General features: G+C 43.1%; 1 protein-coding gene across 2 annotated transcripts in view; it reads right to left on the bottom strand.

Annotated features, from left to right (window-relative positions):
* The window catches only part of ASPSCR1 (ASPSCR1 tether for SLC2A4, UBX domain containing), a 42,400-nt gene extending 21,011 nt beyond the window's left edge, over window positions 1–21,389 (bottom strand). Inside the window, exons 1-9 of one of the 2 annotated variants that reach the window (XM_062010552.1) lie at window positions 21,270–21,389; window positions 21,134–21,189; window positions 20,065–20,176; window positions 16,574–16,674; window positions 9,624–9,681; window positions 8,730–8,803; window positions 7,545–7,977; window positions 2,509–2,648; window positions 107–188 (exon numbers count right to left, since the gene is read on the bottom strand). In XM_062010552.1, the coding sequence (XP_061866536.1) occupies window positions 107–188; window positions 2,509–2,648; window positions 7,545–7,977; window positions 8,730–8,803; window positions 9,624–9,681; window positions 16,574–16,674; window positions 20,065–20,176; window positions 21,134–21,189; window positions 21,270–21,368 (1,155 nt within the window). In that variant the 5' untranslated portion in view covers window positions 21,369–21,389. The remainder of the gene's footprint in view (window positions 1–106; window positions 189–2,508; window positions 2,649–7,544; window positions 7,978–8,729; window positions 8,804–9,623; window positions 9,682–16,573; window positions 16,675–20,064; window positions 20,177–21,133; window positions 21,190–21,269) is intronic. The other variant, XM_062010553.1, reaches the window with a different exon arrangement.
* Between the last annotated feature and the right edge of the window lie 208 nt (window positions 21,390–21,597).

Here is a 21,597-nt window from a genome sequence, read left to right on the forward strand (position 1 = left end):
CTTCCTAGACGAAGCTCAAGATCCTGTTGCTCACAGCTAATTCCCAAACTTACTCAACCCCTGAGACTGGACTAGCCAGAGGGATCAGAAAAACAACAAAGGCTACCTTTGGGTAACGCTCTAACTTCTCCTTCAGCTGAGCTTCCCTCAAAGATTTTGTCATCAGCGGAGCTTCTTCCAGGCGTTTCCTAGATGCATGGGAAGAAGACAAGCTGTCACTTCAGCAATTTTAAGGTGTATTTGTATTTTACTAAGAAAGTGAAAGCTCCGAGCAGGACTGGTAACTGCTCAACGGTTCCATGTATCCCTCACAGCATTTGCCTCACCTCCTGTGGTTCCTACCCTAAAATCTCATATATGAACTACTGAACATCAGCAATAATAGTGTATAAAATTACTTTACTTGTGCAAGTTTAAAAGTCAGTTCCCTAAAGCAGATGCCAGAAAAGACACTAAGAAGAGAAGGGGAATGTTTGCATAGACCACTCAAGAAGAGATGGACTTACAAATCCAATAAATCAGAGACTAGAGTTGGATGTGATTACTCCAGGGAGGGAGAAGAGCTCCTGAAGCTGAAAAACAATGCTGGCACAAGAAACTAATAGGTATTAATTAGCAACAGAGAATCAAAACAAAAATGAGACACTTCAGGTCATTCAAAGATTGGCATTGTAGACTGGTGTGTTTAAAAGGAGCAGTGGGCAAAAAAAAAAAAATCAAAAAAAGAAATCTACCTGTACTTAAGATGAAACAATAAATTCAAGACAACAATCATATCTTTTCCTGTAAGTAAAGAAGTAAGCTTAGATCCAGCAGATCCCCCGTTCAGCTTTAGTCCCTTCTCCTTGTTTCTGTGTCACTCTGAATAACTAATTCAGTAGGCTAGATTTCGGTGAAGTATTTGATCATGTTACTCTGCCCAGGGATTTGCAGGTTAATCTCTTACACATGTACAGTCTGAAAGACCTCTTTTCTTTTTTTTTTTCCAATCAAGGTATCTCAGGAATAGCTGCTGAACAAAACTACTACAACCTTACATCACCAACTGTGCCCAGACTGTTGGCTGGTACAGCACATTCCAAGATGCTCTGAAAGTGCCAACTCACAACCTGAAAAGCAAACATGAAACTAACCCGCTTCATCCCTTCTTTCTGTACAAATTGCTGTTTCATGACAATCCTCAGCTCTTTATGAAGTCAGAATTAAATTCTAATTGCATTTAAAATACTGCACTGTATGCAGATAATTTTTGTTAAGATTTCATCAGCTGAAATCAGGAACTGGTATCAGTTTAATGTGTAACTGGTCTTTAATTTTATTCCTGGCCATGAAGAAAAAAGGGATTACAAGCATCGGCAAAATTGGAAACTAGGTCTTTTTTTGAGGGGGCTGTAGTTCCAGTAACCCCTAACCAAGCGGTCTTACATTTGTACCACTAAACACTCCAGACCCACAAGTGGCAGAGCAATTTTCAGGTCAGTCTGTGTACTCATATGGAATTAAGTGGCCTGTGCGGGAGAAAAAAAATCAGCTCTAAGTAAAAATCTCAACTCCAGCTTGGTTACAGTGTCCCACTGTCTCAAAAAATGTTTATAATGTTTAAAGGAATGTTATGATCCACTTGAAACTAAACATATTCATGAAATTAATTTCTTTAAGGAATATACAGACACCAAAATGCTGTTGTGATAGGAAGGGTAATTTATCTTAAAATGAGTTTTTTGTTCAGAACTGGCATAAGAGTACAGTAGTAAAACTGTGAATATTTGACAGCAACCTACATGAAGAGTGAGATGCATACTTAGTTCAGCTTCCTACATTTCTTCCTCCTCTTGGTGTATGCTTCAAACATTCTCACATCTCGATTTGTGGCTAAGACTGATTTTGCTTTATATCGATTTAGGTAATATCTCAAAGTTGGTCTTTTCTGACGAGGCCTAATAAAAGGTTCAATCTGTTACTGAAAATACAAGGTGTTTCTTACTGAGTGAAAAAACTGCTAGCTACTGATGAAGTCAATGGGAGTTACTCTTACAAATATGGTTCATTGTGTTCCTGTATTTGTCCATCACAAGTTACAAATTCCATTCGTTTAACTCCTGATAGTTAATGTGAAGTCAGATCAAAACAGCAGGAACTCACCACTGCTTTGGGCCTCCAGCAAATCAGAACACATCTTACTACAAAGGCAGTGTCTTCACTTTCAGAAGGAAGAAAGGCATCATAGACAATTCATGATGATATTTCCAAGATCCTCATAAAACCCTTATCCCACGTGCAAACACTCAACTGAATCACACAAAAACATGCTCTGTCACAGAAACAGAACACAGCCCTTGAACTCAAATAGCATAAAGGGTACAGATTTAAAGTGATGATCATTAATTTCACAGTAACTTATCTACAACCCTCTTCTCAGAGATCACAGACAGCTATAGGTACATAGTGTCACTCAGCTCTACGAAAGGATATGGCACAATCTCAGTCACCAGCAGAAAGGGAACTTGCCTCTCACTCTGCAGCTGTGACAAACGTTTCCGTACATCATCCACTGTGACCTCAAAAAACTCATCAGGAACCTCTTCTGGGACAGCAGGAAGTTGTTCTAGTAGGTCTAGGTGACATACAAGTGGCTCTCGTTCTACAAGCTACAGAATGAAAATGAGTTTCAATTAGTCTTAAATGCATTGCTCAGCTTATGCTATCAGGTTCACAAAAAGAGTAAAAGGACAGTATTTACAAACAGAAATACAATCACTACTGTGGAAATCACATCACTAAGATCAGACTAAGGACACAGAGGTAGTCAGTGTTGTCATTCTTCAGAGTTGATGGAGCTCGGAGCACAATTCCTTCCCACAAGCAGCAGGAATCTGTATTGTCAGATGAGTCACACTATAGCAGTTAGCTGCTCGCCACTGTCAGTACACGAAGCCCAGGTTAATAATCTCTGCAGTCATCTAACATAAGGTGAGATGACTCCTGCCCTGGTAGTGCCCGTGGAATCTCTTCAATACAATATTCTGCAGCTGAACCATACCTCTAGCTAGTTACAAGCTTGAAAAAAGTACTCCGAAATTACCTCAAAATCTCTCTCTGCTCAATGCCAAACCTCCCTCTGTAGATTAACTAGCTCTTTACCAGTCTATAGGCAGTGTACAGCTTACACAGGTGCTATTTTTCATACCACAAACTATAAACTGCCCTTCAAAGCTCTTCATCTGCCATGCATGTCACATCGTATCTTCTGTTATCTTCACATTCTCTTGCCACAGAACCAGGCACTAGTTCCCAACAAGTGCTCACTCCACTTCCTCTAACCTAGACAGTAATCCTTTCTTTATTTGACAATATAGTTTTTGACCTGTTGAGTTTTATGAACTGAGCCACTGAAGAGCTTCATTGTACATGTGCAGAGACTTCCCTTAAGACAGTGAAATCCTCTTGTTAGGACTTGCAAAGTACTTAGCACTGAAATCAGCCTTTGTTGCAGGCAGACAGAGGAAGGGGAGCAGTTCCCTGCAACAGAGGTATTCAATCTGTTTATAGGCAACTTTCCCTACATCCCAGATGCTGAGGACAGGTCATCCAAGCAGCACACTGACCTTGAACAGCCAAGACAGCTGCACAGCAGGCCACAGGCTGACTGGATGCTCTGCTCCCCCTGCCTCCAGAACACAAACTGGGAGCTGGATATTATGACGGCAAACCTTTCAGCACAATTGCGTCCTGGACCATAATTGTGGCTGCAGTTGTCAAAAAGACCCCAAACAACACAAAAATCTACAACTCTCAAAAAACCTCAACTAAATGATCCCCCCTGTCCTCATCAACACCTATTAGACAAACAGCATTTGCCGTCTCTGAAGGGAGAAATTATATTAGGTAACCCTTCCAATCTAAAAAAGGTCAGGTACTGGCTACTTCCCCTCAGGTCAAAAGCAGCAGCTGTGTCAGTATGTGAATATAAACTACTACAAGACTCAACTACACAAGAATCAGTTACACATGTTTGCTCTTGAACAATTCAAAGTTTTAAGGTCACAAAAATGTTTAAACACGCAAAGCCTGAAAAAAGCAGGACAGTGTACTGCAGACTACAGGAGATGCAGGGAGGGGAAGCGGCCCATAACTGAAGGGTCCCAAGAGTACAAACACTTTGATAGTTAATACAGCATTTCTTCACAGTCAGCTGCCACTCTAACACAGCTCTAGGCTCTATGAACAAAATGATGCCCATTTCTTCAACCCCTATTCCCTCTTCATGTACTCTTTCCAATCCTAATTAATGCCTGAATGTCCTCCCTCCATCTGTTCCATCCATTCTTCCTTCCCCCAGGCACGGGCCCCTTGGGAACAGAAGGAGTCTCCCTCAATTGTCAAAAGCACAACACAAATTACAAGGCAATGTTCACTCTGCTTGTGGGCACTAAAGAGTAATTTGAGAAATTAAAAGAGCGAGGTTGTGTGGGTGGGACCCTGGGCTACTTTTAGAAAGTTGAGCAGGGTCAGCTCTAATGAGTGGGTGAAGAAGTCTGATTGCAGCTTTCCCTGAGCTCAGGGGGAGGAATGGCCAGCGCTCAGGAGTGATCTTGAGCATGCAGAGCCACCCTCTGGGAAAGGGCCTGTTGCACAGTGGTCCTAACTGCTGCCCACAGCTGGTCTGGTAAAGTTAGATGGATGCAAGTCACCAGACAAGAATCCACTGGCCTCCCCAACAATCAGGTATGCTTCCATTTCCTCAAGCAGGCTTAAGGTTCATTTCATTATGAAGAGGTACCCATTCCTGTTGCTCTACCAGTCCTCTCCTTCTCCAGAGTCCAGATATCAACTTGCACTTCTTTCTTCATCCATTACCATTTGCTCACTCAGGTATTTTAAGCACAGACAGAATCCAAAAGCTAACTCCCTCCAGGGATTTACTAAAAGGAGGCTACCATGTGCACCAACTCGCTTCCCAGCTCATGACACATCTCGTGTTCTCTGCAGCCCTTGACAAAAGACACCAATCTCCTGTAACCAGAAACAGCCACCACACAGCAGTTTCTACCTGCCACTGCTGTGGCAGAAAGCAAGCTGAGCATTGTGTTGCCACATTTCTCTCATTGATACCTTTTAGAAGCAAAGATAATGCATTATGGTTTGTCACCTCTATTCTTCAAAGTCTCTACTTCTACTACCATAGTTGAGATCAGCAGGCTGAAGCCATCTATTCACAGCAGAGTCTACTAGGCAGTCTGCGTAACTGCAGCCTCTGTGATAAAGCCAGGTGTCAGGAAGAATGCAGTTCACTTGTAGGAACCACCCTGGGCCTAAGTAAGAAGGTAAACTGAGGAAAACTTTCATTTTAAGTGAAGTAGTAGCTATTATGCTTCCCACAACAGCAAGTTCTCCCTGGAGACTCACCTCATCCCCACCTCAGGGAGCTCTAATCTTAGGAGCAATCTGGTGTAAAGTTACCTTCTAATAATTAATGTTCTGACATCAAAGTCAGCATGCAGCTGTCTGTAAACCATCTTTAGACCAAGAAACTAAGGGACGCCGGCACAGATTTTATCCAGCCTCTCTCTTTAGCTTCAAAAGCCACACACAGGCAAAGCATTAATGGGAAGATTCTTTTACAAAAATGGACCTTTGATGTTTAAAAATAATTTGTTTTGTTTTGGGCTTTTTCTTCAGGACTGAAAAGGGACAAAAAGCAGATGCCATGTGGATAGTCCTGCTCTGTTGTTGCTGCTGAGAGCAAGGAGAGCAGAGGATGGCAGGAATGGAGGAGGGAACAAAATGTAATCAATCAGCAGCAAAAGCACCAGAGATCAAAGGGCTTGAAAGTAGCCGTCAAAATCACATGCTGTTTAACACAAGAGCAGAACCCCCCCCAACACAATTTGCAGCTGCTTCCAAAGCTGCTCTCAAACTGGAAGAGAGGTTGGCTTCAGAAGTGCCTCTGAGTGATCTGCCTGGACTGTAATTCTGAGAAAGATGCCAGATCACAGGTCTTTAGGCCATTGCTGTCCATCTCCGTGCCCAACAGCACAATTTCACATTCAGCTGCAGCCAGTAAAATGATAAAATGAGTTCTATCTCTCCAGCCAGCCTACAGAGAAGTGTGGACAACAGAACTGGTGAAGAATACTACCACAAACCCTAATATTTCTTCTTTTTTTACAGACACAATCAAAACTCCTCTTTTCCAGATCTCTCATAGGTGAGAGTGTCATTTGAAGAAAGCAATACAATAGACAGGAAAAGTCACTCAGTCTGTTCAGTTCTCCATGCTCAGAGTGTGTTCCAAAAGGCTACATAACACTGACTCAATGGACCCAAGCACATTTCTAATATACTGAAGTATCCACTGGTGGGTTTGCAAGGTCACTTTCTGCTACATATTTATAACCACTGTAGAGTCCTTCCAGGGACTAGCTTCTGCCCCTAAACAATTCAGAAAATCAAGAATGCACTGCAACCATAAAGTCAAGCAAGGTAGAACCTCTGCATCAATGTACAGCATATATAGTCTTGCTAAAGTCCTCCTGGATTGAGTTGCCTTTGAATCTCACCAAGCACTCTTTCTTTCTACTTACGGCTATCCAATTTTTTAATCCCATGGGGCTGGGTCAGAACCAAAGCTAAATACAAAACTCCAGCTCTAGGAGGTACTAAAGATTGTGAAGCAATGAAAGCGATATCTGAACACAAAAGCCTAGTGATAATGAGTGCAGTGAAGAGGCAATGGAAAGAACCAGTCACAGAGAATCCAGCATGTCAAACTGCCAATGCACAAAAACATCAAGTTACTAATTTAATGCCTCCTGTACTTAATTTTACCCTACTTGCCAGAGACATCCAGCCTGGCTGAAGGCATTGCATTCCATACAGCAGCCCTACAGAAAGCATACTTAACATCATTCAAAGGCCATCCTGCGATGGCATCATAGCACTCTTGAGCCCTCACATCTGGTATCTCTACATGGGCCAAAACATTTTTCATTTTGACCAGTACAGTTTTAATTGAGACATACCAACAATGACATGTGCAATCTGGCTTTCTGGGAAATGGGTTAGAGAGAGACTGACTTTATTTAAGCAGCAAGACAGAAAACACTTTTATAAGCAAGTAGAAATAGAGAAGGAAAAGGATGGAAGCAGGAACGCTGCTTGTCTTTAGCAAAACTAGACAGTAGAGAGCAATTACTCCTAGCAAATAGGAATCTGAGGCACAGAGATTGAGGCTCTTCTGGATTGTACTTTTAACACAGTTATGTTGTCTCTATTAGAATGCTGTTGTGGATATCTCAAGGTTCAAAGCTTTGATTGCCTCTGTACAGCAAATTCTTAAAACTCCCATCCTTCATACTTCCTTACAGTAAACTGTCCAAACTGTAACATTTCCCTTATGAACTCTTGGCAGAACTGTGTCACCAAGGCACCCTGCATTATGGGGGAAAGGTCTTAACTACGGAAAAAACCTTTTTCATTGTGGGAGCTCAGCCTCAGGCAAGGCAAGATAAAAATGCCCTCATTGCAAACAAATATTCCCTTACCCGTTCTTGCTCCTTTCCTAGTTCTTGGCTGTTCTTAGACTTCTTTGGCTTAGAAGGGCCTCCAGGACTGGAAAAAATTGTTGGCAGCTTTGAAGATGGCATATCTGGCCCAAGAGATGGAGCAGCTACCGAAGCGTCTCCCAGACGTTGTCCATTCCCCAAAAATGGGACCAATGGGGTAGATTCAGACTCTGAGGAAGGCTGCAGCTCCTCCAAGCTGGCATGAGAGTCTCCAGTTGAGTCCTGCTTGTCTGTGTTCAAGGACACGGCCACATCCCCGTGTTCCAGTTTCTCTGGGAATGTGTTTACTTGAGGTAGGGGCATATCCACTGCTCCTTCAACAGAGTGTGGTGTCTGTGTCAGTTCATTACACTGCATCATGGCACCCACAGCTTCCTCCTGACCAGATGAACTGCACTTCTTCATGACAACTCTTTAAAGAGACCAAGAGGAATAAACTCAAAATCATTTATCCTAACAGTACTGCACTACCCATGCTCAGTGTGACCATGACACAAAAAAAAGACACTTAGATTCAAATATGTCTGTAATTTAATGATTGGCTCCTTCCTGACACTAACAACAAGCTCCAATTGCTCTGAAGTTGGGGCAGGGGGCGAATCAGGTATTTGTGAAAAAAATCCAACAGAACAGGAACTACCCACACGCAGGAAGAAAACTCCCTGCCAGGAAAAAACAGCAGTCAGTTGTACAGCACAGCTTCTCATCACTTCTGCCATCTGCATTTACTGCAAAACACCGGCTGGGTCACAGAAAGGCTATCACTGTCCCCCACTTCACCCTCCCAAGCAGTCAGCAGGAGGCACTACAGCGTCTGGGAGTTCAATGCCTGAAATCCAAAGCAGGGAAGAATGAAGTAGTAGATGACTGTCCTCTCAGACAGACTTTTAATGCTGAATTGTCTGTTTCAGTCACAGAAAAAAAGAAAAAAAAAGACAAATAAGCTCCTTTGATCTGCAAATGACTGGTCAGTGCCAGCATGTGCAGCTCTGGGAAGCACACCTGGGCAGCAGTTTCAGATAAACAGGCAAATGCAGTAGTCACTGAGTGCCACGATGTTTGTCTTTTTGAACTTTTTTCGTGCCTTTTTTTTTAATATTTGGAACAAATTTACCAACAGAGTGGAAGGTTAAAATAAAGAATTCCAACTTTGCTCCTCCCAACCTGATAATGGCACTGCCTCCAGTCAGGCCAAGCGACTTCAGGGTTGTCTTCTCTAGGGCATCTTTTCCTGCTATCTGCAACAAAGAGGTAAGAAAGCAATGATGGCAACTGTCTACCTGAGAGAGCATTTAAAGTGCTCTTTCTAGAAAGAAGACTGTATCAATGCAGACATCACACAGCACCAGAAACTGCTCAATACACACTTTCTGCAGTTGGAAAGGAGCTTTTAATCCATCTCTATTCACCTGTACTGCTTTACCAAATTCACTGCTTATTTAATGACCTCAAGGGCAGATTATCTACATATACCTCTATCCCATACATGGATCCAAATTGGATCCAACCTCAGCAAAGTATTGTTTTTATGTCAGGAGTCACAGGTAACATCTTGGAGCTGAAAGACAGATTACTTCAATACATACACCTCCCATCTGCTTGCAATGACCTGTTCCAGAATAAAGACGATCAGTCTAGAGAGGTCAGTGGGAAGTGAAGGGGACAGCGAGAGAGAGCAAACTCCATAATAGGCACATACAAAATATTAAACAAAACATTAATAGCAAAAGATCAAAACACAGAGAAAAGCAAATATTTATTAAAATGAAACCACTGTTTTGACTCCAGCTTTAAAAGAAGTTGGAAAGAAAAACACAAACAGGTCATTGAGCAAATTTTATGGGCTCAGAGGTCTAAACGGCCGAGGGTTATGTTCCAAGAAAGTTTTTTTCCATACAGACATGTCATGCTTTGAAAAGACTAACACTTTTCTACTTCCCCTCTCAAGAAGGTTCAAAAGAAACACTTTCCAGGTTGGAAAGCGGAGCCAACTTTTTTTTTAATTATTTTTTTTTAGGGACAGAAGAAGAGACAGTGAAGAACACTTTGCTGACTTACCTCATCTCGCATGTAAACACAGACAGGAGAGAATTCACCACGCTGTTCCATAAACTCCCTGCAATAAAGAGCAAAACACTGCAGCCTACCCCCTCCAAAATCAATGTAGAGCAACAGTAAAAGTGAAATTAGCAACGCTCTCCTCCATGTTCCTTGAACAACAACCACTACACAGTCCACAGAGTCAGTTTTAGACACAGACATAAGGTAAGGAACTTGCTCCAATGCATTCACTGTTCCTTAGACACAGCCCTGATAGCTTTCTAAAATAAAAGACAAAGTTAATGCTCAAATTAGTTGAACTGATTAGGTAAATCTGAGCACATCATTCTTCATGTGCCTCCATACCCGATCTGAAATATGACTTAATAATACTTACTCTTTTTAATCCCTTATCCGAGTTAAATAGTTTATTACACTTTAGACTGTACTTTCATTGGGGACAGGTCAATTTCTTTCCACATATGCACAGCAACAAACAGAACAAAATACTGCTCTAAAGCAAATAATCTGAAGACAAAGAATTTCCTTGTCTTGGTATCAGATAGATTACAAAAAAAATAAAGAGAAAGCAGAAACTTTCAGATTCTGGAGACTAATGACAAAACAAAGCCAAAGGAAAGGCTGCTGCAGTAGACAAAGTGAAGCTGAACCCACATTTAAGCATTTCATGAGCACACATTATCACAAAGTCAGAATGGTTTGGGTTGGAAGGGACTTTAAAGATCATGTAGTTCCAACCCCCCAGCCATGGGCAGGGACATGCTCCACGACACCGGGTTGCTCAAAGTCCCATTCAGCCTGGCCTTGAACATTTCCCAGGAATGGAGTATCCACAACTTCTATGTGCAATCTGTGCCAGTGCCTCACCACCCTTACAAGGAAGAATTTCCTAAGGTTTCATCTAAATCTGCCTTCTTCAGTTTGAAGCCATTACTCCTCGCCCTATCTTAGCAATAATGCAAACTGCACAGGAAGACTGAAGGACTCTTAGCATGGAGAAGGAGAGGAAACAGCAAGATGTTGCTCTTGACAAGATGCTACTCTTCCCATTTTACTCTAGATAAGCAATTCTGAGGCATTCAAGTAGAAGACAAGCTTTATTAGACATTTGCTTGATCAAACACAGAATATGGACAGGGCAAGGACAAGTGCTGCTTGTCACAGCAAGTCCCAGCTCTCTTTCATCCAGTATCATGCAATTTCAAAAGAGAGTACATGTGCAAAATCCCATAACAGGGATTTCAGATGTCTGTAGAAAAGTAAAAAGCCTTAAAGAATTAACCAGTATATTACACCAAAGCACTGAAATCAGGGAATCAGATTCAACAGCAAAAGAATCTCTCTTATGTTGGTTTCCCCTTCAGCAGTCAAAGTTAAACTCAAACTGAAATCAGGCAAGAATGTGGTAAAATGTGAAATTAAGGAGAAGAACAGAGAACTGATGAGATTTAACCTTCTCCATAACACTCTAGTAGCTCTTATTAGCACATTCTGTCCCAAGCTCTCTGCCACTGAAGTTGCACCAGAACACCCCTGGGTAAGGAGCTGTATATACCATCTGCACTGCAACAGCTGTTTTATTGCTAAAAGCAAAACAGCTGAAATTCTTCCTCATAGTAAACACCCTTGATGTTAGTGCTCTCCAGAGTCCAGTCTCTGGGGTGAAAAAAAAAAAACAGCTTTCCTCTGTGCCTCATCCCACCAGGAAACACTCACCCATCACCTTGCGTGACTTGAAAGAAACCCCTTCTCTGCAAATCACCGAGAAAACAAAATCCACTTGACAGCCCAGAAGCGACACATCCTTGCTTATCTCCTGACAAAAGAGGCTAAAGCTAGTCCCAGAAGTGAGCTTGTCATTTTATGCCCTATTATGTCAGTGTTGGCTACTGAACTCATGAGGAGCTTTGCAAACGAGTGACTTACAGGGTTATGCGAACACAAACACTTGCCCTCAGCCACCTCTTAAGTGACCAGGTTCTAGTCCCTGCAGTAAATTTCACAGGAAAAAAAGAAAACCTGCAGAACCCTGGCAGCTTGAAAAAAATTAGGAAATTAGGGTTTTGGGAAGATATTTCTACTTTGTTTCTCTGCATTGTTCACAATTCTGCAGTAGCAGTGATAGCCACACAGCTTCCTGAATATATTTGCAAAGCATTCATCAACTTGGTGTCCTAGTGTCACAAAATCTAAGCAGAAGCTCAGACTGCTTACATACAGTGTACTGCTTACATCTACCACTTGTACCTTCAGGGACTCATTCTCTATCTCATGCTTTAGCTTGTGAGCATCATACCTGTAGGACAAAACAGGGAGTAACTATAAGAAAAGGATGTCAGAGACCAAGGCTGGGTTCATTTTGACTTTTCCTAGAAAGGAGTTTAACAGAGTTCCACTGAAAACATTCTGCCTTCAGCACCATGTAATTTAAACATATGCATTTTGGAAAGCATTATTACCAAACTCAAAGTTTTCTCCAGGGTTTATGTAGGAAAAAGGTCCCTTAAGTGACAGTGAAAATCCATTCAGCCAACCGAGCATCTGTATCTGAGGTGACTACGTACAGTACACAGTATGTCTGCACTGTGGCCACACGGTCTACTGCTGTTAGAAAGGCTTCTTTCTACTTCATGGCTGGTAGTCCACAAATAGGCAAGCAATAAACCCAGCCATTATGGAAAGACCACTTTAAGACAGGGATAACATTTTCTGTTCAGGTAAGAAGGAAGGAAAATAACCTTTAGCATTTTAGCAATGTGCTTGCACGGCAAAAGACAAATCTGCACATCCAAACGTATCTTACTACTTCCAATGCAGCAGTTCCAATAATTCTAAGTGCCATCAAAACGTTCAAAGTTACTTGACAACAAACAATAGCTTTGACAAGATTATTTTATACAGTCTTTCTATCAATGTCCAAAATGTGTCACACGTGACAGCTTAGAGGAATATATACACAATCCATGCCTTCCATAATATTTTAACATTAATCTACTTAGCCCAGCATAAAGTTGCAAACCAAACTGAACCGGGAATCAGTCAACCAGTCTACAGAGTTGAAAATGAAAGGAAATAGCCATTAAGTTCCAGAAAAAATAATCAAGGACATTTATATTTAGAATCAAAACTCATCTTCAATGAAATGCAAGTGAAACAGTTGGAACTAGAAGTCACCCGGGACTGCGAGAGACCTAGAAAACTATGATACTCAATCCTTGAGTAATCCTCAGGAGTAAGAGCATATCAAAGACTTCCAGCTGGAGGATGTGGAGGCACAAGCCTGTTAAGCACAGATCAGAATTGAGATTTCTGTTTGGTTTAATTGTAGTAATCCATCTCCCATTTTGATCTAAGGTGAAAACTCCATCCTTTCTAAATAAAGCATGCAACAGCATGGTGATATGAGACAAGATCAGTCACAATGAAACTGAGAAGCAAATTCAAACAGAGTAACTAACCTGTAAAACCAGTCCTGAGGGTCTGGTCTGGTTTAGGGAAGCCAGGGGCTGAGAACTACTTCCAAACCAGCTGCAACAGATCACAAGGGGTTTATGGTCCTGACGTACCATTCTTTAAGAACACTTCTCCTGGTCACTACACCAAACCCCATTATGCAGAAAGGGACAGACATGCCCAGAGCATCCAAACTATTACATTCAAGCTTCAGATTATGAAACAAAGGTAACTTTCTAACTCAAGATGAATAACCAAAACAACATTAGAACAGGCCTGCCATCATTTGCAGTTCTGCAATTAGTTATTCTCTGCAAAGGACAGAAAGCCATATACAACCCTTTGCAGGAATCAAGATATTAAGTTCCTAATGTAGAATGAGCATAATCTTGTCATTCAAGATCCAGGCTCCAACCTCTCTCACTCCTTTTACAGCAGTAACTGAGTTAGTTCCAAAGGCTAATGCTTGACGAGGAAAGGCAGGAAAAAACACCCAAAATCATCTCTTGAACGCAAGATTGGAACAAAACAGAACCTAAGAGACTACCTTCAGAATATCACAGCCAGCTGTTTGTGCTTGGGCTTTTCCAGATAATCCAGGAGAGACAGTCATCCCTACCTTATTTTCAATAGTTTTTGCTTCCAACCAGGATCAGTGTATCCCTGCAGGAATCCTCAATAAAAATACACAAACCTTAAAGGACTGTTGAGACAATGAGGGAAACAGTACAGAAGCACACAAAAGGCAGATGAAACAATCTAGAGGAATAAAAGCTTGAATCTGAAGTTGCCTATCTATCAGGAAAGGTGGACGATCACTATTTAGGAAGAGAGAACCCAAGGCACAATGGAACACATCCTCACCATCTAGACCCATAAGAGAGTAAATCAATTTGACTTACACAACCTAGCTTAATTCACCTTCCCAAAACCACTTTCCACTTCAATCCAAGCAACTCTTTGGATTGAAAAGTCTTCTAAAAATGTATGGAAAATATCTGAACTTAATGTATGACACCACAAAAGTAGCAAAGAGCCATAGACATTGTCAAAACTGTCTTCAAGTGTCTAGAATGCAATTGCTTCTATGTGAAACAGGCTGCTGAAGCTGCCAGACAGGCAAGAGTGGGAGACAGAAAAGCAACAGTTCTCCCAGGCCTCATGCTAAAAGGATATACAACGCTTGGGCCCTTGACCAGCCTCTGCAGAACAGACTCTAAGCAAAGATCCCCCAGAGATTTATTTTTGTATAACTCTTGGAAGCCAGCAGGCTCCTCCTCCAGCTGCTGTTAATCCGTTACATGCATTCACTGAGGCAAGCACACACATCAAACACACTGTCATTTCTTTGATGTGCTATTCTTCAGAAGGGGAACGGCAAGCAGATTAGATTCCTTCATGTAGTGATCTGACAGGGCCTGTAAACATCTTGTGCAAGGACTGCCGCACGCTGAGAGGAGGAGCAGCCTTACAATAACTTCCAGACCTTCTTCAGACCCAATTAGCCGATGGACACTGGAAACCCAGGGGAAATTCCAGTGGATTGAGAATACTTCCCCTCACGCACTTAGAGCAGCTGAGCATTCCAGAAAAACGTCTCCAGTCGGAAAGTTCAAGGAAGAATTCAGAAAAAGTCAACAACTAGCTGACTGGTTACTCAACTGAGTCAAAACACACTAAAAAGCAGCAAGCACAGTCCATGAAATCTATATGGATGGCTATAGACCCAGCTTGTTTTGTAATTAAGTCCCACACAGCATCTTTGCTGCTTGTTAAACTTAATAAAAAAATCTGCAAAGTCTATCCAAACTTTGAGCTCAGCTTCCAGCAGGCAGAAAAGAACAGCTGTGTCTTATGAAATGAAATTAATACTGCTTAGCACATTGTGGCAGCTAGAAGCCTAAAAAGAGCATGTACATTAACTATGAGTATTACAATAACCTCTATCAAATAAAACCACTCCAAAGGCGCAAAATTATATAAAAGTTCAGAATTTAAACAAAACAAATAACGAACTAATGCATGAGGAAGCAACAAAAAGGCTATTTGTCACTGTCCATAATCACCACCACCACCAGTCTAGCAGTTCTCAAACTACAACTAGCACTCTTCTCCTCTCAATGAATACAAAATATGTAGTAAGGTACAACAGAAGCCTTGAAACATCCAGGAAAATTACACCTGACCCTTTCTGCTAAGATAGCAGAAAACAAACAGAAAATCACTGGAAGGCTGGAAGAATTAGTTCCTTCACCTTGGAAACAGCTGTGGAACAGCTCCAGTCACACAATTCAACTGTGCAACCCTGACTTCATTGGACATCAGCTGACTCAACTCTAGAACCATGCTGCTTCAGCTATTTCAGCTGCAGTGTAGGACAAGCAACTTTAAGTAGTTAAAGTAACTTATGCTAGTACATGTTAGTCTTGTACTAACACATTCCTGTAACCAGTCAATTACTGTGGCTCAGCTAACAGGTGACAATCATTGTTTTGCACCCTGCACTGTACCCTGAATGCTACTGCACCATCATCCTTCCTATTAACTACCCATTTCTTAGCTGTTTGGGCATCACAGTCTTGGAGACTTCAGAAGTTCCTACATGGAAAGTTACTGTCTCTTTAGAGGAGTATTTAATTGGTTTGAGAAATTAACAAAAGTGGTTCCTGTTTGCACAATACCACAGCACAGCATCTGTACAGATGAGCAAGAGACTCAAATGCAACAAAACAACCAGTAAAAGGTGAGGAATGTAAGCAGAAGAATGAGTTAGAAATATGGGGACCTGAAAATGATAACTACAGTAGAAAAGATGACATTTGGGAATTCCGCTCAGAATAGAATGGCTGTCAGATTTTCAAGGCTTCACCTTCCAAGCCGTGATAGAAATGAAAGAACTGTCTTTGGAGAAAAGTTCATTAGCTTGACGTTTCAAAACACAGTATTTTTACATCAAAACTAAAGACAAAAGAAAGAATCCAATTTTAACTGGATGCAAATAATAAATACCTATGCCATGTACACATTCAATAAACGCAGGACCAGAAATTCTGCTGTTTAAACAGGACCCAACCAGTCTTTTGGAAGATTCCACACTAGCCTGTCGAGAGCTCCAGACTTCCTTGATGAACTCAAAAGCAGTAGCAACTCACTTAAAGAACCCCTTCCACCACATGGAACTGCAGCACAGAAATACTGGTGACAATCCAGGCTACCATCTCAACTCTGGCAGTATCTTGACTTCAAACAAGTTTGTGTAAAAGACAGACACGTCCCTGAACCAGGAGTGCTATTCCAGAACTAAAAAATAATAACGAAATTACGGAGCATCAAATCCAAAAGTGTAAAAATATCTCTGTTGTAAAGGAAAAAGCATGGTCAAATAAATACAAATTCTACAAATGTGCAGGATTTAGCTGGATCACCATAACAATAACTAACTACTGCCATGCAGAGATGCATCCAAACAAGTATTTTCTCACTGCATTGCTCACCTGATCTTTGCAAAATGCTTGAGAAGTTCCCACAAAGTCTGTTGACAGAGAAAGGTGTCTTGTAAACGGGAGCCATCATCTAACTGTAATGCAATCCGAACCTATGGCAAAAATACACTAAATTAATAGCAAAATCATTTTTTTTCATTCATAACTTTTAAAAATATTTGAATGATATCTAGAACTTGCTATGCAAAAACCCAAGACTTCTTTCTAAACACTTGCTGCAAAGGGTTACACTAGTTACCAATACAGAGAGGTATTACATATTTTGTGTTAGAAATTAATATTTAGAATAGTTCTATGCTGCCATGAGTATGAGTATTATAGATGAAGATCTTAAGAGAGACCCAAGGAGACAATATCCACTGCTTTCACCTCACCTACCAGGCTGCTCATTTTAACATAGAAGCTTATCAAGTTGGTCAAGCATGACTTCCCCTTGTTGAATCCATGCTGGCTACTTCCTGTCGCTCATGCTGGAAATGGTTTCCAGTATTAGGTGAGGCTGACCCACTTGTAGTGCCCTGTGTCCTCCTCCTTGCCCTTCTTGAAGACAGGAGTGATGTTCGCTCTTCTCCAGTCTGGAAGTACTTCACTCATTTGCCATGATTGATCAAAGGCAATCAAGAGTAGCCTTGCAGTGACATCTGCCACTTCCCTCATCACTCACGGAGGTATCCCATCAGGGACCATGGACTTAATGTATGTTCAGTTTGCTCAAGTATCCCCTGACCTAAGCCTCTTCTACCAAGGGCACATCTTCCTTGTTCCAAACTTTCCCCTGGTCTCTGGGACTTGGGATTCCCGAAGGACAGTTTTGCTAGTAAAGACTAAGGCAAAGAAGGCATTTGGCCATCCCCATGTCCTGTGTAAACAAGTTCCCTGCCCTTGTTGAGCAATGGGCACACATTTCCTTTTGTCAGCTGCGTACTCAAAGACACCCTTCTTGTGTAAGCATGATGGGGAAGGGTGAACATGGGGGTAGGTGCAAGCATGATGGAGGAGAGACAGAGAGATGGAGAAAGAAAAAAAAAGACACCACACGCTCCAGCAACCGACTGTGATTTCGTTGGAGGAATATGTTTGTCATCTGTCTCAGCTCCTACCAGTCCTTGCAAGACTGCAAACTGTGATCGGCTGGAGACAGGAATTTTTCTACATAGAGGAAACAGTGGTATCATCATCAAGTAGCCAACAGAACTAAGTTGTTTCATCCCACCAGTAACACAACCTCCCGGTTTCTCCTATGCTGGAGACAAGCCTTACATTACTCTCAGCCACAGCGGAGCGATGACAGCTGACATCATCATTCTGTAAGAATCCAGCCCAGAAATTCAGACTACCAGTTGCATCAGTTTTTGGGCAACAGTTCAACACTAAACATATCACGAAAGTCCTATTCAGTCAATCACAAAAATCTTCCAAAAAATCCCAGTCTCTGTACAAGACAACAGACTCACCAGTGTGCACTATCTGCCAAGTTTACAAATGTATAGAGAAAAAGATGGTAACTTTAAGACTAGAACTGTACTGATGGCACCCCTGGACCACCTGCCACCACAAGGCAAATTCATTCCATTTTTTACTAAACATCAGTCTTACAGAAATCAGTTATTTTTATGTGTGAAGGCAAATCCAAAAGCATTAGATATTTAAAATATCAGATTTAGTGAACAACTTGTAATTCATCAAAACCTGTGTTCTGTCTCCAGGGCTAACTACTGCCAACGTACCACAGGAAAGCACACCTACTGCAACACAAGACTCAGAACCAAGTTCATCCCAATATGACTGCAGCCAGCCTGCATGACTTTGTCTCAGCTGTCACTATATACAAGGGCATAACACCACTGTCAGTTCTAGGCACAGTTATCCATCTGGCTTAAACTTCCTACTGTATTTGACATTAGCTCCCTGTGGCAGGAAATTCTTTTGGTCAATTGTTCTGTATGCTGTCGTCCATAAAATTCTTTCAAGTGATCTCTCTTCTCTTAGTTTATGGGACAGCAACTCTGTTTAGACTGCAATCTTCACAGGCATTTACAGCAATGAACATTCCAAGAGAAGCCTCAGTTTTGTAGATTTTTCATTGAAATACAACTAAACATTAACAATCTAAACTTACATTAGCTCTTTTGTGATCTAAAGTAGTGATTGCATGTTATAGCCCCAGTCCTACAGTGCACATTCCCTCTCAGCCTGTGATAAGCTGCAAGTACCATGGGAAAAAAAAAAATCACTGCTTTCCTTCAGTAGGATACCTCCCAAACTGGATGCAAATGTCAGATAAAGCCAGCGCTGTACGGTTCCAACAGAAACACTTTCCTCCGGAAGACAAACTCCATGCCATCACAGGTTTTTTTTTTTAAGTGAAAATTTTAAGCAGATGCTACCAGCCTTCAGTTTGTCTTTTTTAACCAAATACATCACTTAGAGCACAAACTTCTTTCTACCACAAAGTCTGAAAGAAAGTACCAGTGCCAAAATAAAGCACATGGAGGTTTTACAGAAAAAAAAACATGGACATCGGTGACCCCCAAAATTACACGGCAAACCTACACTCAAAGAGAGCAGAGACTCTGAAAACTCCTCACAATGCAAACTTTACTTTTCAATGTATGTATCAGTTTATGCTTGTGACAGCTAAAGCAACTGCCTACAACAAAACACCACTAACACAATCTGGGAGACAGACATTAAGAGATTAGCACTAATAGACCTGAAATCTTCACAGAAATTGAGAGGCTCCCTGTGATGCAGTCAGTAAGAAAAGAGATGTCTGCTAGCGATAGACAAATTTTCATTCCCAAGCTACTAAGATTATACATTCTTTTTGCACATAAAGTGTTTATGCTTATTAACAACAATGCATCATTTTTCACATTATGCCTCCAGCTGTTTTGATGATATGTATAAAATATTTTAAAATCCCCTCCACGTGACAGCAATTCCTCCAGAACACGGCATCCATAAGCCCCTTGCAAACTATACTCAACAGGCACATTTGGCAATTGCTGAACACAGCACGTCACAAAAAATTACAAAGCTGTGTGCACACACCATGAAGAGCAGTGCTGGGAAAGAAGCAAGAGACAATCCTGCAAGAATTCCAGACTTAATCAAAATCCAGAGGCAGAAAACAGCAACTGAAACAGAAATTATGAAAGGGAACAGAGTTAGTAGCTCAACTGCTGAGTCATCAGTGATGTTTTAACTGCTTATACATTCGTGATGACTAGTTTTCCATCTCCCTAGAAGACCTCCCTGTCCTCCAGCACACAGCTGGAACTCCACCATCATACAGATGTAAGGAAAGACTTCCAGCTACAGAATCACCATTTTCTACCATAATTCAACCAGTCTTTGGGTAGTCTACCACTCAAGCATTGGCCAAGACTAAACATGCTATTGCTCATTAGATCTGATGAGATCATACCCAACACAACAGGTAACTGGACAAACCAGGTCACACTGTGAAGTGAACATACCGTGTTTCCGGCTCCCACTCTGTTAGAGACTGGCACCATCTCCAGCTTGGCATTGTTGGGCAGTCTGGCAAATCTCCACTGCAAAGAGAGATCCAACACACTCCTCTGAAACCTGAAGAAGAACATAGCCCATGAAGACACCAGGAACCATCCAATACCACCTTCAGCAACTACATGGACTAGCAACAATGCAAAATCCAGGTGCTGAGCAACAGAATTACCCAAAGGCTGACTAGAAGCCATAGAGCGTGACTCAATAATGCACAACTGGTAATTCAGAAAACAGTCACCAACAGAAATTATTCTGCATACTAAAAAAGCCGTAGTTTGTAGAGGTCACAGATGAACTACTCGAACATATATTCCTCCTCAGGCTTTAAGAGAAAACAGTAATTGAATGCCCACTGAAGCCTGGAGTTCACTGTTAACTGCAGGTTTTTTACTGCCTCTCAGACAAATAACCTCTTGACTACGATACAGTAACAGCAATATGGGCAAACCACCAGGCAAGAGAGGAGTCCTGGGAACCAACAGAACTGCACGTGTGGGGAGCGACATCTTAGTGTCACACAGAATCCCAGTATTGATCCCAAAAGAGAAGGGAATTTGACACATGGAAATCGGGAGAGATAATCTGATGAACGGATAACTGTAGGAGGATTAACTGAACCACGGTTCGTGGATCTCTCTCTCCCTAGGGACAACTGTTCACTGTCCTCGTGTACCATCGCACAAGCCCCGCACAGCTGCGACAGGGACGAACACGGAGACAGACTTCAGTGAGCAGCTCGAGGATCAACGCATCGCTCCCGGCTCCCCACCCGCCAGCCACCCCCGCGCTCCTGACGCGGCCCCGCGCCTTGCGGGCCGCCCTCCGGCAGCGCCGGGACCGCGGGCAGGCCGCGGGCCCCGGGCGTGCGCCTCGCCGGCAGCGCCGGGCCCCGCCTGGCCCCGCACGGCGGCCGCAGACGGGGCCTCTCCCACCGGCGGCGCGGCGCAGCCTCCAGCGGGGCCCGGGCCCAGCCCGCCGGCCCAGAGGCGCCGAGGCGGCCCCGCGGTGACCACTCACTTGAGGCCGTACTCGCCGGGGCTGCCGCCCTGCTTCCTGCAGACCTCCTCGAGGATCTGCGGAGAGAACAGAGGACGTCAGGGCCCGGCTCGCGGCCCTGCCGCCGCGCCGCCGGCCGCCCCCGCCCCGGACCCACCTGGAGCAGCACCGTGCCGGGCCCCACCCGCACCGTGACCCGGCGCCCGCTGGGGGCCAGCACCGACACCACGGCGCCCCCCCCGCCCGCCGCCGCCATCTTCCTGCCCGCCGCCGCGTCGGCCCCGCGCTCTGGGGCGGAGCTGGGCCCTGGCCCGGCCCGGCCCTGCCTGCAGCCCGCGCCCCGCCCCGCCGCAGCCGACGCGGGAGGGATCGGTGGCGTGCGCACGGGTCTCGCTGCGGTCGGGGATCGGCGCGGGCGGCCCGAGGCGGCACGGGGAGGGGGCCGTGTGGGGTCAGGGTCGGGGCCGCGGCGGGAGCCCGGCGCG

Source organism: Colius striatus, chromosome 18, assembly GCF_028858725.1.
Source record: "Colius striatus isolate bColStr4 chromosome 18, bColStr4.1.hap1, whole genome shotgun sequence".
NCBI classification, from domain to species: domain Eukaryota; kingdom Metazoa; phylum Chordata; class Aves; order Coliiformes; family Coliidae; genus Colius; species Colius striatus.